At 44.5% G+C, this 16838-nt stretch overlaps 3 protein-coding genes across 4 annotated transcripts; all 3 read right to left on the bottom strand.

Moving 5' to 3' along the window:
- Positions 1-361: 361 nt before the first annotated feature.
- On the bottom strand, positions 362-8578 carry LOC133888012 (dihydrolipoyllysine-residue succinyltransferase component of 2-oxoglutarate dehydrogenase complex 1, mitochondrial-like). 2 transcript variants are annotated; one of them, XM_062328093.1, is made up of 13 exons: positions 8367-8578; positions 3411-3468; positions 3297-3336; positions 3110-3177; positions 2947-3021; positions 2799-2854; positions 2660-2704; positions 2280-2549; positions 2094-2188; positions 1445-1535; positions 1255-1365; positions 966-1160; positions 362-886 (listed from the first exon to the last, which is right to left on the bottom strand). In XM_062328093.1, exons 1-13 carry the CDS (start codon positions 8412-8414, stop codon positions 695-697), a joined length of 1344 nt encoding a protein of 447 aa, XP_062184077.1. In that variant the 5' UTR covers positions 8415-8578; the 3' UTR covers positions 362-694. The 2 variants fall into 2 exon arrangements, with proteins under 2 accessions (XP_062184077.1, XP_062184078.1); XM_062328094.1 differs by having other exon boundaries at positions 3110-3174.
- Positions 7055-7609, bottom strand: LOC133888013 (uncharacterized). The gene has a single exon (XM_062328095.1). It carries the CDS (start codon positions 7607-7609, stop codon positions 7055-7057), a length of 555 nt encoding a protein of 184 aa, XP_062184079.1.
- A 3415-nt stretch (positions 8579-11993) lies between the features above and the next one.
- Positions 11994-14113, bottom strand: LOC133889347 (uncharacterized). The gene is made up of 2 exons (XM_062329872.1): positions 13157-14113; positions 11994-12599 (listed from the first exon to the last, which is right to left on the bottom strand). Exons 1-2 carry the CDS (start codon positions 13596-13598, stop codon positions 12544-12546), a joined length of 498 nt encoding a protein of 165 aa, XP_062185856.1. The 5' UTR covers positions 13599-14113; the 3' UTR covers positions 11994-12543.
- Positions 14114-16838: the final 2725 nt, after the last annotated feature.

Genomic DNA, 16838 nt, shown 5'->3' with positions numbered 1-16838 from the left:
TGTTAAGAACCCGTTTATGGAATGACCACCCATAACAACAATAAAACCACCCTATATGACCCATACGATCATTTTGTAATAAATAATATTGTAATAATAAATATATGTAGACCCATACGATCATTTTGTAATAAATAATATTGTAATAATAAATATTGTGTCTACATATGTGAAACTGAGCCTGATATGCATATAATTTATATTCAATTTAGCCCTAAAACCAGATGTGACATGTACTGACCTACCATGCACTCTGAACCACACAAGGGTGTGCCTCTAATCACACCCTACAGAAAGTATACATGTGGGTCTAGCATTCCTTTTTCTTTTTTAAAAAACATTAACATGTTTTGCAAATGGATCACTTTGAATGGATTTACACCAGTACCAGGGGCGAGAATGTAAACAAAAAAAGGAAGCAAGGCTCTATTGCTCTTGCATCGAAAATTAAATAAACGAGATTGTTCGGGGAACTGCATCCCGGAACGTAATAGATATGACCCAAAAAGGTAAACACGACCTCGCGTGAGTTTGGTGCTCTCTTGTACAATTATCGGAAACCTCACGATACCCTAAGCTCAAATTTTGTCTTCCTGAGGAAGCAATTCTTTTCATCAGTCAAAAAATTGCATGGCATTATTTCCAGATAAGCACAGAACAGTTGGCAGGACAGCGCCAGCGCCAGCGCGTGGACTTATATGTCAAGCAGCAACCTCCTAGGGTCTTCAACCACGTCCTTGATGCGGCGCAGGAAGAAGACAGCCTCTCTGCCATCGATCAGCCTGTGGTCGTATGTCAGAGCGAGGTACATCATCGGCCTCGCGAGGATGTTGCCATCCACAACCACAGGGCGTTGCACAATGGAATGCATACCAAGAATTGCTGACTGCATTTCATTTAGATCGTGCTTCAGATGAATAAAATATCTGCCTACCAGGTAACGTGTTAAAGAGACAGCGGCGTACCTGCGGGGGGTTGATGATAGGTGTGCTGATAAGGCTTCCATAGACACCACCATTGGAGATGGTAAATGTTCCTCCTGCCATGTCATCAATTGACAGTGCCCCTTCATTCGCCTTCTTTGCAAGGCTGTTTATCCCTTTCTCAATGTCAGCAAAATTCATGGTATCAGTATCTCGAATAACAGGCACCACAAGACCCTGAAAAAGATTTACATTACAGTGAGACGCAATGTGAATAAAAAAAAGATAAGGCGACAGTCATCAGAGTGCCAATTTATCCGCTAAATGATACCTTGGAAGTGCCAACAGCAACACTGACATCAATGTAGTCTCTGTATATGATGTCATCACCGTCGATGACGGCATTGACGATTGGCTGGTTTTGAAGTGCAGAAACAGCAGCCTGCCAAAGTAAATGAAATTAGCACAATCATGTATCTATACCATGCAATAGCTTGGCGCTACATAAGATTGGCCAGTACCTTGACAAAGCAAGACATAAGACCCAATTTGACACCATGCTTTGTGACGAATTCATCTTTATAATCAGAGCGAAGATTCATCAAATTGGTCCTGCACCATAAATCATGATATAGCAGTGAAGATATAAACAATAAAGCTTCCATCCTTCGAGAAATGGTAATGGCATGACAAATGATCATTGAAGTAAACATGTACAAGAAACAAATAAGCTGAACAGAGTACTGATATATCATTGATTTGCACAACAGATGGTTATATTCTTTTGGTCAGTGCTACTGGAAAAGATTAATTTTTGTAAGCATTTGTACATACTGGATAAACATATATTGCCACCTAACATAGGTCAGGATATGTTATTAACTACCAGGGTGCTGTAGCAAGTATAAGAACTCCTTAAATACGATAGATGGGGACCAGTAATCATATATTGCCATGTACCCCAACAGACTATATTCTTAACTTCCTGGATATTGGGAACATCTTAAAGCTGCTCAAAATATGCTAGATGGAACCAAATGTCACCACTTTTAAACAGCTTGAATGATAGGAGAAAGCACAAATAAAAAATGATTAAAAAGAAAAATACTGCAACAGCTTCTATGTGAATTTACGTTCTATAAGAATAGGAAGGACTCCTTAAACACTTACATATCAACTTCATTAAATGTGGTCAGCATTGCAAAGGTGTTCTGAGAATCCTTCAAACGGTTTGCAATACGCTTCCTGAGCCTTGGCATCGGCACCTGCAACATCATGGTAAAATATGTGCACACCCCTTAATAAAATCCAAAGTGCATGATGCAACTCTATTTCATTGGATAATATTGGCCTTACCCGCCGCTCTCGTTCTTTTGGAGGGAGCTGTGGTTCTGAAGGGGAGGTTTTTGATGGTGTAGTAGTTGGCTTAGGTGCTTGCACCTTGGGAGGTTCTACTTTTGGTGCTTTCTCCTCTACTTTTGGTTTCGCCTCAACTCTTGGTGGAGAGGATTCTTTTGGGGTTGCTTCCTCAGATGGAGCAACATGTGTTTCAGCAGGTTGATCAGATTTTGATATGATTGCAACTTTGGTGCCTGGAGTAACTGTATCACCTTCACTAGCAATGAACTGGAAAACCAACGGCAGTCAGACAAATAGTAATGATGTCACAGCCCCTGTACAGGTAAAGTATGGCCAAGAAAGCAGACTGGAAGCTAGAAAGGGGCAAAATTATTCACCTTTTCAATAACACCAGCTTCAGGACTTGCAACATCTATAGTAACCTGGAATACAGAGTGGAGAAGTCATGTATTTATGACCATTCGCAGATGCAAATTCCACAACAGAATTCAGAGTGCTTAAGTGAGGCACAAATACTTTATCAGTTTCAATCTGTGCTATGGGTTCATCAGCCTCAACTCTGTCACCGGGTTCTGTATTGAAGAAATGTTAATAACAGAATAGAAATACATTGATTATTCAGAGCTGAGAGAGAGAGAGAGAGAGAGAGAGAGAGAGAGCATACTCTTTAAGAAGTTAGCAAGAGTTCCATCAGTTACAGATTCACCCATGAAAGGCACAACAGCCTCAACCTTGTCTCCTATATAAGGAAACAAAAGACTTGATAAGCGCATAAAGAGGAGCAAATTTCTAGAAAACTATCGCCTCAAAAGGCTGCTGTGGCTTACCATTGTCTGATGCGAATGACCTACTCCAAAGTTGGTATGGAGAGGCATTTGGCATGTAATAACGTCTTCTACAAAATTCAATTGCAAAAATTGAATACATGTATAAAAGAAAAAAAATGTAAAAACATTTCAACTGAGGATAATAGAGACATCCATATGTTTGTACAGCATGTCGTCCGATAATTACCGTGTCAGCTTCGAGCATTGGGCACCAACTGGAACCAAAGCTGGAGAAAAAACACAGGTATTATAGTCAATAGTCGTAAAAAATACTCAAAACAGGGCTAGGCAAACTAATAACCTGAAAGTTGACTGCTGTAGTTTCTGACATGTGTATAACTCCTTAGGAGGCCTAGTGTCTGCAAGTAAATCAGAATGATGAGCAACAGAAAAATTAACTGCAAAGGAACTAACAGAGCAATGGATGCTTATATTCTGTAAGAACATGTAAAATGAGGTAAACAACTTGTATATCAGTACTGCTACAAATGTGATATTGTAAAATTGTAGCAAAATAGTGAGACTATAACCAGGAAATGTTGATGCACTATTCTAGATGAACAGATGGAAATTAGTAATAGCAATTTAGATAGGATCAGAGTAGAGCATTTCAATTGTGACATTTTTTAAGCTTTTGTTAAGGAATTGAAGGCTGCTCTAAGTAAGACTTCGCTAGAATTTCGTATCAGCCCCAATGACTAGGCATTGTTCTCAACGGTACCCACAAATGCAGAAGCAGCTGCCACATTTTTTATGCGTCAGCTGGCACTAGCAGATTACGCAAATACATCTGGACATGTTTTATCGCTTGTTGAGGAATTAAGGTAAAGGATATATTTTCATCCCCACTTGCAGTCTCGCAATGCTCCCAGTCACTGTCTCCCACACTCAGAACCAGCCAGCACACATCAGGCAGCAGATCCCAATCCCACTCATTCCTCTCCAGCAACCATCAAACTATCCTTTTTTTCTAATTGAAAGAGGTTTTCAGAAAAAACTTAACCTAGTGTACTGGGTTTCGATAAACAATATGCAACAGTACAACAGAAATCAGGAATAGCATTTGTTGAGAAAATAATCTTCAGAAAGCCTTCATAACTGAAGCAGTAGGTTTAAGATGATTGATTGATCTGGGTGTGTGTTTGACCACCCTCCTTTTCATTTTGTTATTGTTAAACATGACATATTTGGGTCTTGTCAAATGCACACCGAAATATGGTAAACTATGACTGCACAGCTCATAGCAGCATAAATAAATGGAAGTATTCTGGTTTTCAGTACAGATCAGATTTCATCAATATGATCTACTTAATCAGTAAGGTCTGGAGAAATGTAAGATGCAAGCATGAACCAAGAATAACAAGAAAAATGTTGCCAATCGACTGTCTAATTACGGTATTTGTTAGTTGTATGTAAAAGATGTCCAACAAAACAGAGAAAGGGCTCTCTTTGCGTGCAAGGACTAGACAAAAGGAAATAATCCTAGCACAACCATCCAAAGCTCACTACTCTACTCTTAGATTCCACTAGTGACCAAGAGAACGGATAAACCATAAATAAGGTGAGAAAGGAAATTAATGAGTAAATGCATCAGTTCACTCGGCTCGTTTAAAGGTTTGATGCCCCCTACAAGCTAACATACTTACTCTACAATCTACATCCATATGTAGTTCCACCATATTCCCTGTGTACTAAACAGTTCCCGAGCTATATTAAACAGTTTCTGAAACATATGGTGACATGGAATGGGCAAAAACAGCAAGGGCGCACGTCTGCAACCCTAATCCTAGCAACGTGTCAAGACCGCGGGGCGATCCGACGGGCAATCAAACAGAAGTGGAAGAAATCGCAGCGAAATTCAGAGAGTGGAAATTTGGGGAAGAATTCAAGCACAGCTACTGTATTCTATTCTCAAGCAAAACCATACTGGTTTTTACAACATGACAAGATGCCTCTCTCACCAACCCTCCCTGCTGGCTATATCCAGCTCCACCCACTCGGTTAACCATTCATTACATGGTAATCTGTAATTAAGAGCTAATAACCCAAAAGGAAAGGTAAAAGCAACTAAACAGGTTTAACTTTTCCTAAATCGACAATAAACGCGACAACAGCTGGCACCAGTGTACAGCCTCCATCTTCAGCTGCCTCAATCCAAACTGAAACCGAAACTTAGTTGCCACACTTGGAGCTGGTGCCTCCTCGGTAATCTTTTGATGCCTTCTTGATAGACTGCAGTCCCTCTCAAAAAGGTGAATTGCCCATATATGTTGGTCACCAAAGGTTCTCAGTACCGTACCCACAAAATCAGCAAGCCATTGAACTAACCTCATACCAATACAGATCCCTGAGTGTACCATAAGACAAGGATGCTGACAGTGATAATTCCCTCATAAAGGCCAATGATGATGAGTTGTTTCCTGTTATCACCACAATACAGACCACAGCTATGCCATGTTCAATTGCATCAAAAACCTCTTCCCTGGAAGGGTTCCTTGGGCCAACAAGATCAGTCAATATTGCAACATCCACCAGTGTGCAATTTATATCCCAAGTTTTAGCACATGTATGCAGCATCAAACAATAACTGGATAGACAACCTTCTCCACCCAAATAAGCACAAGGGCAAAAGAGATCGTGTCACCTGGATGCACCATCTTCTCTCTATTGCACTGTTCCCTTTTCTCGTCCTTGCTCTCATCTAGCTTCAGACCTTCCTTGGTGGCAGAGACAAGCTTCTTGACCTCAAAATCCTTGAGCTGACCAACAACATGCTCATCAATGGCATCAACCATGTGGAGAACCTCGTAGCCCTTCTTCAGCTTCTCAAGGAAGGAGGAGTTCTCCACGACCTCCTTGCTCTCACCAGTGGTGTAGTAGATGTCGCTCTGTCCCTCCTTCATCCTGGTCACGAAGTCCTTGAGGATGGTCAACTCATCACCACTCTTGGTGGAGTGGTACCTCACGAACTCAGCAAGTTTGCTCCTGTTTTGGAAGTCCTTGTGGATGCCAAGCCTCAGGTTCTTAGGGAAGTCCTTGTAGAACTTGTTGCAATCCTCCTTGTTCTCAGCAATCTCAAAGGAGAGCTCAATGCACTTCTTCTTTCTAATGCACTGTAGAGCAGCCTCAGTATAGAGGGCAACAATGTCAGCACCATCATAATCATGGGTATCCTTCGCACTGATCTTTCCAGCTCTCCCACCAAGTTCTACCTTGCTGAGTGCAATCATGCTGGAATCATCACTGTACAGCTGAGCAGCCAAAACATCGACAGTTCTCCTGTTCAAGTTCTTCAGACGAGCAGTGCTTGCACCTGCGCTTGCTTTAGCCTCATCATATTTCTTCTGATCGATAAGGAAAATTAGGACAAGCAAGTAGCAATACATTTCAATCTCAGGGAGACCATGCTTGTTTGGAATCTGCTCAAGGAGACCATGCTTGATTGAAATCTGAGTTGCCAGAGCCGCAGCATCAACATCCATCTCAGTCTCACCTTCCTTAGAAAGCAGGGCAGGGAAGCGGGCGTAGGCGTCGGAGGGCGCGGGAAGCACGAAGGCGAGGAATGTGGAGACGTCCCGCATGGCAAGGCGGCGACGCAGCGGTAGCACGTTGCCGATGGAGAGCATGGCGTGACTACCCGGAGCGGTAGCAGCAGCACAACACACCTGAACGCTTGGAGAAGTGTCTAAGGCACTCCGTTGAACGGTTGACAGGCGTCGGTTCGAGGGAGTTGGCAGGGAGCGGCACAAAGAACACGCGGCAGGCTGGGTCCGGGAGCACCATGAATGCCGCGTGTGTGAGCACGTGCCCCCACGGGAACGGCAGGCAGTGACCTCCGTGTGGCATGGCTAGTGGCAACGGCGGAATCGAGAAGGGGGGAGGAGGAGGTGGAGGTCTGGGCCTGGGCCCGACGGACTTGGAGGCTAAGGCAGAGGAGACCACGGCCTAATGCTCGATGCTAGGGAGGTCGGACATGCCAAGCTCAGCGAGCATCTCCATGGCCTCCTTGTCAAAGCGGATCTCGCCGAACTCGGGTGCCGACTTCTCCGAGATGAAGTCCGTGCAGCGCTCGCGCTCCTCCTTCCACAGCTTGAGCGAGACACCGCGGATGGGACCGCGCTGGATGTGGTGCATCAGGTGGGTGGGTGATGCCACTGGAGAGGAGGTCACGGTGTGGATCTGGGTTGGAGATGAGTGAGAGGCAGGGAGGAGTTCACCCTTGACCGCCTCCTCCGATGAGGTAGTCTGCTGCTCCGCTTGCGGCTGGTGACGTGCTAGGGAGGTCGGATTCATAGCTGAGGACGCGGCGATGGTGGATGACGCAAGTGCGAGGGTGGCTGCTGGCACGGTGTACCCAGCCGGATCTAAAGACGATGACACCCGCACGCGTGTAGATGAAGCCCGAGAACGCCTCAAGGCCTCCCGACTACGCCTCGCGGCCTCCAGAGCACGCACCGATGCAAAATAATCGTCAATGGAGGCGATCATCGCCCCCAACATATCGAAGATCTAGAGTAGCTTCTGCGTGTCCATCTTCGACGAGGGTTGCAGTCGAGGATCGATTGGGCTCTGATACCAATTGTCAAGACCGCAGGCAATCCAACAGGCAATCAAACAGAAGTGGAAGAAATCGTAGCGAAATTCAGAGAGTGGAAATTTGGGGAAGAACTCAAGCACAGCTACTGTATTATATTCTCAAGCAAAGCCATACTGGTTTTTACAAAATGACAAGATGCATCTCTCACCAACCCTCCCTGCTGGCTATATTCAGCTCCACCCACTCGGTTAACCATTCATTACATGGTAATCTGTAATTAAGAGCTAATAACCCAAAAGGAAAGGTAAAAGCAGCTAAACAGGTTTAACTTTTCCTAAACCGACAATAAACGTGACACAACGTCCTCCGAATCTTCACCCCACCTTCCACTAATTAAATCAGGCGGTAAAGCGCGTACTAAGCAGCAACCAACGACCCCTAATCGTCACCGCCCACCCTCCAGACTCGCTGAGTCCGCACCCATCACAACTCAACACTCAACATCGTCCGATGCCCCAAACCAAATCACAGACCCGATTCCGAGACGGAACTCCGACGACAACAAACACGCCCACCGGACGGGGCCACCTCCTCGGACCACCTCGGAAACCCTAAATCTGCTGGCCTCCCAAAAACAAACAGGGGGGAGAAAAAGCTAGCTGCCACGGCAAATCACACGCACGAAAGGGAGAGGAAGGAGGAGGGGAGGGTGGGCATTACTGCGCCGGCGCGGCGGCGGAGGAGGCCCGAGGCGATGCGGGACGCCATTCGCCGGAGTCACGGCGGCGGCGTGTGGGGGAAGGAATGAAGTGGGGGACGGCACCACCGCGTCGCCGACAGATTTGATTTGGTCTCTATTCTTCTTTGGCCCCTTCGATCTTTCTGACTTGCGGAAGGGGGTCGTGGCGTGCGCTGCAATAATTGAGAGCTCGAGAATGGGAGCCCTCCTGTCAAACCATTAATTTAACTACGTTTCAAAGGTTTATTATTTTAATATATATGTTATTGATATATTTGATCATATCTGTTAGTAAGATATATATTATTTTATTAAAACATCAATGTTATAACTGAATAAATCTCTCATCCCTTTGTAGTATGTGTATATATGTATACATATACATATATACATATATATCTATGTATATACGTATATACATATGTGTGTATATATATGTAATTTTCTTTTTTGAGAAATTTTAGAAAAATGTCAAAATAAATATTAGTTACATTAATAAATCGGATAAAAAATCTAAAATGCAAAAAAAAATATCTAAAACTAAAAAAAAACAATTTTTTTTAGATTAGTATTACTTTTACCTACATATTAAAACTATATGCATGCATAAAAGTACTATTATTTTCTTATAATTAATTTAATGTGTTTAATATTAATAATTTTATAAATAAATATTGAAATGTACAAAATTTGTGAATTTAATATTTTAGTCTTCTTTTATCATGCTCTACATAGTAAAATAAAAACGGACGCGGTGTAGACGTGCCAATCAGACTAGTATACCACTAATTTAGTGATATTTTGAAGATTTATCATTTTAAGCCCTATCTCATTAACAAATATGATTCTATATGTCAATAAAAACATCAACATAAAAACTGGCAGGCAAATCACCCTGTGCTTCTCCGCTTCGCTCTGGTCCTGGGCCCACCAACCAGTGGGGCCAGTGTATTGCTCCTCTCTTTTTTTAATTGTAATGTAACGTAGCTGCCACATCGTTCTCTCGCTTTGACCGATGACTCTAGGATGGGTTATGATTTTGTACGATGTTGAAGGTGAACTTTGACGGTATTCATACTTGGATACTCCATAAACCGTAGAAACTTCGCGGAGAGTGACGTTAACGCGGGGCAATTAAAGATTAGATCGAAATAATTCAAACGAGACGTTAGGTGTTGACAAGATAAGGGAGAGGAGACTCGAACGAGGAATCTACAAGTTGTAGACTACGTAAAAAACAGATAAATAAGATACTACGTAAGTGACAGATTGTAATATTATCCGTCACTTATTATAAATGACGGTTATAGTTATGATCCGTCACTAATGCCAGTCATTAGTGACGGATAAAAATTTGATTCGTCATCAATGACGACTCATGACTCACATATCATCGTAATCCAATCATTGGTGACGGGTCAAATTTTGACCCATCACAAATGACTAACTCATCGGTGGCAGGTCTCATAGGCCTGTCATAAATGACAGGTCAAGTTATAACTCGTCACTGATGACGTTATTCAGAAATACAGGAAATCATCCAAATATTGCAAATTTTTTTTATTTTATTTTATTTTTCTCTTATTTTTTCTCACTTCAAAAGCATTAGAATATGAACCATTGTACATTTCTATTCAAATTTGATATAAGAGGTAACGGCTATGGATACAAACGCTCGTTCTGAAAACGGTGCAGAAACTTTTGGAGGCAAAAACTCAATTTTCCAAACTGTTTTAGGCCTCGAAAAATTCGTCGAACCCGATAAAGTGGGGGAGAAATTGATGTAACTTTTTTTTAGATGTCTATAGAGTCAAAAAAAAACATCGAAATCGAAGTCCGTATGCAAAAGTTATGGTCATTTAACCGAAGACACTTCGAGTCAACTGGTTTTTATGTCTATTGTAAAATTAACATTGGTGATGGATCATAACTGTGGCCCGTCATAACTCCGAGTCAGCGAGTTCGATTCCCACGGAACGCATATTCTAAAAACAGCCTGAAAAATAGGTAGAGACACGTGGCGAGTGGTGATAGGCCTGAGTTGGATTGGCTTGGATGAATTTTTTTTGACTTTTTTTAGTCCAAAAAGCGCGAAAACCATATACCAGTTATAAGTGACGGATTATAAACAAGTCATAAGTGACAGGTCACAGTTGTGACCTATCACTAATGACCTTAATAAGTGACGGGTCAACTTGATCCGTCACCAATGACCTTATTAGTGACAGATCCTTATCCATCACTTATTACATATCATCAGTGATGCGTTCGAGGTGACGGTCGTACCCGTCACCAATGACGGTTATGACCCGTCACCCTTGTCCATTTTTCACGTAGTGCTAGTTCTGACTACACCGCAGGGCAGCATGGGCTCCTGTGATATTGCGTTTCGATCGTCCTTGACTCACGGCTCTCTTAGGCGCAGAGTGCTGGCCACTTGGATTGTGTCTATTAGACTGGTTCAAGATATGGTACTGTAGACACGGTTCAGGTACGACATGGTCTGAGGGGTGGGTGGGCTAGATCGTGTTTGGGACGACGTCTCAGCAAGGCGTGCTGGCATAGTCTGGCTCCGCTACTGTTGTCCTCGCCCCGCAGGTCACTCGGTCACCCTGCCCCGTTGATCACTTGGTCGCCCCGCCCCTGCCTCGGCCATCCCTGCGTCACGTGGCCACCCTCACTCTGGTTGCCCTGGCCCGCTAGCCGACCACCCAGTCGCCTCGCCACCCTTGCCCCCACCTTCGTCCCGTCGGCCACCCCTGCCCTGTCGCGTCGCCCGGCTGCCCCACCCCTACCTGCACGCCCGACCCGTCGTGTCATAATCGTGCCCGGACCAACCTAGCACGGCACGGTCGGCCACTGGCCGAGCTATGGGTCGCGCCTCCGGCACGTGGGCCGATACGACACGACCTATTTGCTTAGTTGGGTCGTGTCTAGCTGGGCTGATCCAACAGACCCATTTGAACAGGTCCGACAGGCCCATTAAATAGATCATGAGCCACTGCTGCTCGGATCGGGCTGTCCCGAGGTGCGGAGGCCCCTCGCTAGAGGTCCGCCACCCGAATCTTGTGGCCAACTATCATCTTCGGAGCATTGCGCCACGACGAGCCCATCTCCGAGCTGCCATACGGCCCTGGGCTCCCTCTTTGGCCGCTGCCTCCTCTGGTCTCTTCTTCCCACAGGCAAAATAAGAGGGCGGCAGTGTTGTTTGCAGTGGGAGGAGAGGGAGGCATTTGCGTCAGTTTAACGATGTCAGTCTGATCCGGCAGTCCAATGGCAGCTTTGATGCTTGACCAACACCTGTAGTGGCCAATGTGCATTGGCAAATGTACAAAATGGAAACAAAGTGATGGTAAATATGCAAATGGCCCTTGATTATTCGTTCACGATGGCAATGATGTTGGATATGCAGAGGAGTTTTGCTTTGATTTAAGTGAATGTTGATTACGCTGGTTCGGAGGATGGAAATTTATTGTTGAATCCAAGTTCTTCCCGCCGATTCCTTAAGAGTTTCGATTGGCAACGGCGTTGCTCGCCGCGCCGACGCACCGGCGCCGATGCATCACGCAGGCACGACCAGCGCTGGGCCGCCGCTCCGCATGTCACGCTGCACACTCGTCGAGCACCGTCCTCTGTCGCTCGCCGCGCCCAACATGTTCACCGCCGTCACGGAGTCGATCAGGCCTTTGCATTCGAGGATTGTCGTTTGAGTTAGGGCTTGGCCTTAATGACGGGCTACTGGAATGGATCTGAAAAAACACTTCCTAAACTAGCCTTCAAATCATAATTAGCCGGAACTAATCTCCACCTCTGATTTGCTTTGAAATACCTGCAGCATTTGGAAAGAGGTGTGTCGTGGAATCCCAGGTTTGTTTCTCCCCAAATTCTTGTTGGGAATTAAAGGAGAAATTAAGGAAAAACAATCCCCTCAGACATTCTTTCGTCTCCCACCCTTTGATACATCGATTCCCAGAAACAGGGACAGGTTTCCATCCACCGTTAGCTTCCGCCGCTGTGGCGTTCAACTCTCAGATCTTAAAATCGTCTCGTCGCCGTAGCTACTGGAACCTCAGACATGGCAGAGCCCGCAGCAGTACACCTGACGCCGCCTTTTGATGGACGTACCCGGGCAAAGACGGCTCCGGCAGCTCCATCTCCTCACTGCTCAGCATGGCGATGGCTTGCCCCATGGTCGGCCGCCTCGACCGATCCGACTGCACGCAGAGGAGCGTGACGCAGGTGAAAAAGTGAGTTCTTAATGCTTAATTTGTATGCTTATAAAAAAACTTATTTTTTCATCATATAACTTAAGACTGAAAATAATTATAGAAATTATTTCACCATATAAGGAGAATATTAATAATTTTTTTATTTTTTAGATTTTATTTGAGTTCCTAACAATTGTTAGGAGTTATTTTTTTAATTTTAATTTAAATTCTATACAATCTTTCTAGTGAGTCTAATTAAAATAAGTTACACATGAATTATAAAATTTATAAAAAAGTTTAAATTTTTTAAAGAAATATAAGATTATTTTTAGTTGAATCTAATTAAAATCGGATTTTATGTAAAATTAGTGCACAATACTTGTAGTTTTATATTATTAGACATCATACTTATAGATTTGCGTTACAAATAATACGATATTTATAGTTTTATGCAATTCACATTATAAGATATGATATTTGTCTTGTTTTCCGAAAGAACAGAGACTAAAAAAACAAGACGTTGGCTTGAAATTAAAGAAGAAGTAACAGAGGAGTTTGATTACCTACGACATGCCCCGTCGCCACTGCTTGTTTCCGACGAAACCAGGTGCTTAGAAGGATGCCTGCGACAACCACAACCCCAGTTGTAATCGGAACGAGCAGAATTATGCGTCTCTTCCGCCGCCTCCCGTGGCTCCGGGCGCGGCTGGCTCTCGGTGCCGGGGTAGGAGGAAACACATTTCCGTTTGGTCCTATGATAACATTACTGCCGCGGCCGTCGTGCTCGATCGCGTCGACGCCCAGCTCTCGCTGCAGGTACGTGGCGTTGTAGATTGGGTAGCTCTCGTACCTGGCCATGCAGCTGAGCCGAAGGACCTGCATCCCCGTGCGGCCCGCGAGGGCGCCGGGGAGGCAGCGACGGCAGTCGGCGCACCGTGTGAACCCGCAAATTAGGGCGCCTGCCGCAGTCCCGGCACCGATGCTGCACCTCCTGCTGTTAATCATGCTGCTCCGCACGGCAGCGAGGAGGCCAGTCACTACCCCTTTCCCGTCTTGGTACGTGTGCTGCAGCGGCGTGCGGCTCGCATTGAACACGGTCGCCGTGTACACTCGTCCTCGCGGAAGCGCGGCTGGGGTCCTGATCGGAGTAGCGGAAGGAGCAGGTGTCGTACCAGATGGCCGACGCCGCGCACGCTGTCGCGGCAATGAAACGGGAGGACGCCGCGAGGCAGGTGGCGCAGTCGGAGAGGGGGGCGTCGGGGCGGCACTGCGCGATCGCGTACATGGTCCGGCCGGTTCTCGGAAGACATGGTGTAGGACATGTCGTCGGTGAGGTACGAGCCGCCGCACACGGCGTCTAGGAAGTGGGTGAACTCCCCAGTCGTGACGGCGGGGCCGGTGTCAAAGTAGGGAGACTGGCCGGAGCAGAAGGTCAGGGTGGCTCGCGGGCTGCGCCGGACGACGAGAGCGTTGGTCGCAGGCGGGCCAGTGCTGCGAGGAACAGCAGCGCTAGGTGCGGAATTCGGTAGAAGCTGGCCGTGAAAAGAAGAGGTCGGCAGCGTGGACCCAGCGCAATTGGTTGTAGAGAGTGACGTCGAGCACCGCGCCCGTCTGAGTTCCAACAAGGTTGCCCATATCTTTCGTAAGTGCACATTAGAGCTCTTGAACTACTTCAGCCGATTTCAAACATAAGTCAATCTTTTTTATTTTGATCATCGATAGTTGAATGTCGGTATGTTATAATGAGAGCTAAAAAATTTCATGAGATAAGTCTAAAAAATTTCAACATACTCACCGTTCTTAACAAATTTGTCACATGCTAAATAAAATATTTTTGCTTGCCAACTAAATTAACGATGAAAAATAAAGTTCATGGATAAATGATTGAGGTTGAGAAATGGTTCTGGTAATTTATAGTTTTTTTTTTACCGAAAACCAGCATGGGATTTGCTAGCTATGTAATAGAGAAGGAGAACCAAAGTATAGAGGCGGCTGAGGCCGAAATCATCGAAAAAGAAAAACAATATCAGCACACACCGGGCCAGAAACAGCCCAATGTTATAACGCCAAAGCTGGTTCGTATGAAAATAATCAGCCTAGCTAGCTTCACCTAGCTTATTACACATCGCATTTAAAATTGCTTCAATTTGATGTGTATTACTGAAAACTGAAATAAAAAAATTGAAGCACTTAGCAGCTCACTTTCTATTAGAATATATGAGCTTGATTTATTATATTCGTGTAATTCTAAATAAATCTTAAAGACACAATATATAAAGGTAGATGTATAATCTAGTGGAGTTTAAGAAAAACAAACTTAAAAGGGATTATCTCATTCACCCATTTAATATGTGTGAAAGAGAGGATTAGAAGAACACACATGTGCTTGCTCGTCTCACTGGGCCAGACCGTGGTAGTGATGTAGGAAAAATGACCCTTTTTAGACCATGTTTGTGATTTTGGTGATTAATGATAACATAGTCAATGAGACTAACATATTTGTCAAGAATATATGTTAGTATGTCTTATAGATGCAATACACAAAGAATCCATTAAAGCCAGGATAAAATTTAGTTGAATTAGAAAAAGTCCCTGCAGAAATGAATTCACCGGATGGTCTGGTGTTCACACAGATGAACACACCGGAGCATTGTGTCCAGAGGCATTTGACCTCACCACAAGGTCAGGTGCCAAGTGCTTGCTAAACACCGGAATATATCTTAGTGACATGTGTGTAAAATAGACACAAGTGGTACGTTGGATGGTCCGATGATATGGAAGTGCACACACCGGACAATAAATAATGCAAGGAGAAAGAAGAAGCAGAAGACTTCACCGGATAGTCCGGTGATGAAGCAAGAGTACAGCGGATAAATACACCGGATAATAAACAGTACAAAGAGGTAGACAAAGCTCAAGCCATCGGATGGTCCGATGACGAAGTCATGTGTACATCGGAGCATATTTTCTAGAGAGGGTTGCATTTCGCTCAGATGGCTGAGGATTGTTCACCGAATAGTCCGGTGATGAATTGATAAGCACCGGAGAAGGCACTAGAGCAATTTACATAGAGAAGATATCCGGTGATAATGTTGAAGTTTAGACCGGAGTGTCCAGTGTTCACATAGGCTTGAGTGGGGTTCTAACCGTTAGTTTGTGAGAATGTACTCACCGAATGATTCGGTGTTGGTACTACTGTTCTCACTGGATTATCCGGTGTTAACAGCTTTTCAGAGCCGTTGGGTCAACGGCTAGTGCGCGGGTTTGAGGCTATAAATACCCATCCACTCAGTCATTTGATAGTGTGGCATGCAGCTGGAGTCTAGAGAAGTTCATATAAACATCCAAGCCACCAAAGTGCTTAAAGTGATTATCCAAGATAATTAAGCACAAGATTATAGAGTGATTAGTGCTTATAAACCTAGATATTGTGTTGCTAGGTAATTGCTACCTAGAGAGTGGATCAAGATATGATCCAAGATTGTACCAAGTCGTACGTCGTCATCTTAGAGTCTTGATGACTCGCCGGTAACTTGAGCCGGAGTTGCTCAAACTTATTGACCCTCCAACTTGGTGTGGAGCGACGATGAGAAGCGTGTATGGGGACGCGAAGACCCTTGCCTTGGCGGCTCAAGCTTCGAAGTGATCACAGCGGCAAGGAACCAGAAGAGAGACTAGTGGTGAGACCTTACCTTGGTGGCTTTATGGCTCATCCGGGTGGAGACCTTGTCTTTATGACTTGGTAGCTAAATAGTCGTGACTGGGTGTCGACCGGGAGCATATCCTTTGTGAAGCTCCAATGTAGACCAGGGGTGACATTCATGCCATTGATACCACGAGAAAAAAATCCTTGTGCCGAGTTTGCTCTCTCTACCTTATTTATGTTTTCACATTTATTTACTTGTAATTTACCTTTTTAGATAGGTTGCAAGTGCTTTAATCGGTAGAGTAGACATACTAGATAAATCTAGAACATATTTAGATAGAAATTAATATAGGTTTATCTTGTATTATTTTTGAAACCGAAATAGTTCTAAGTGTCCTAATTCACCCCCTTTTAGGACATCACTGATCCCTACAGGTAACAAAGTGCACGGACGCACGACACCTGTGTAAATGGTTCATCGAAATCGGGTTCAAGTGCAGCCTCCTTTTGTAGTTTTATTCTTTTTGCTGCATGGGCAAACAGCTTAAGAGCCTGATCGTGACGTCTAATTGAGTCCGATCATGACGCATCTCAATCGC

This window comes from Phragmites australis, chromosome 13 (assembly GCF_958298935.1).
Source record: "Phragmites australis chromosome 13, lpPhrAust1.1, whole genome shotgun sequence".
NCBI classification, from domain to species: Eukaryota; Viridiplantae; Streptophyta; class Magnoliopsida; order Poales; family Poaceae; genus Phragmites; species Phragmites australis.
This window is presented reverse-complemented; position numbering and strand designations above follow the sequence as displayed.

Coding starts and splice junctions, on each gene's coding strand:
- LOC133888013 (XM_062328095.1), bottom strand. CDS start 7,609: ATGTTGGGGGCGATGATCGCCTCCATTGACGATTATTTTGCATCGGTG.
- LOC133888012 (XM_062328093.1), bottom strand. CDS start 8,414: ATGGCGTCCCGCATCGCCTCGGGCCTCCTCCGCCGCCGCGCCGGCGCA. Junction 2,189..2,279: donor CAAAAGAACGAGAGCGGCGG/GTAAGGCCAATA, acceptor ATGATGTTGCAG/GTGCCGATGCCAAGGCTCAG. Junction 887..965: donor CTATCATCAACCCCCCGCAG/GTACGCCGCTGT, acceptor AATGAAATGCAG/TCAGCAATTCTTGGTATGCA.
- LOC133889347 (XM_062329872.1), bottom strand. CDS start 13,598: ATGATTAACAGCAGGAGGTGCAGCATCGGTGCCGGGACTGCGGCAGGC. Junction 12,600..13,156: donor GGCGACGGGGCATGTCGTAG/GTAATCAAACTC, acceptor CTCTGCGTGCAG/TCGGATCGGTCGAGGCGGCC.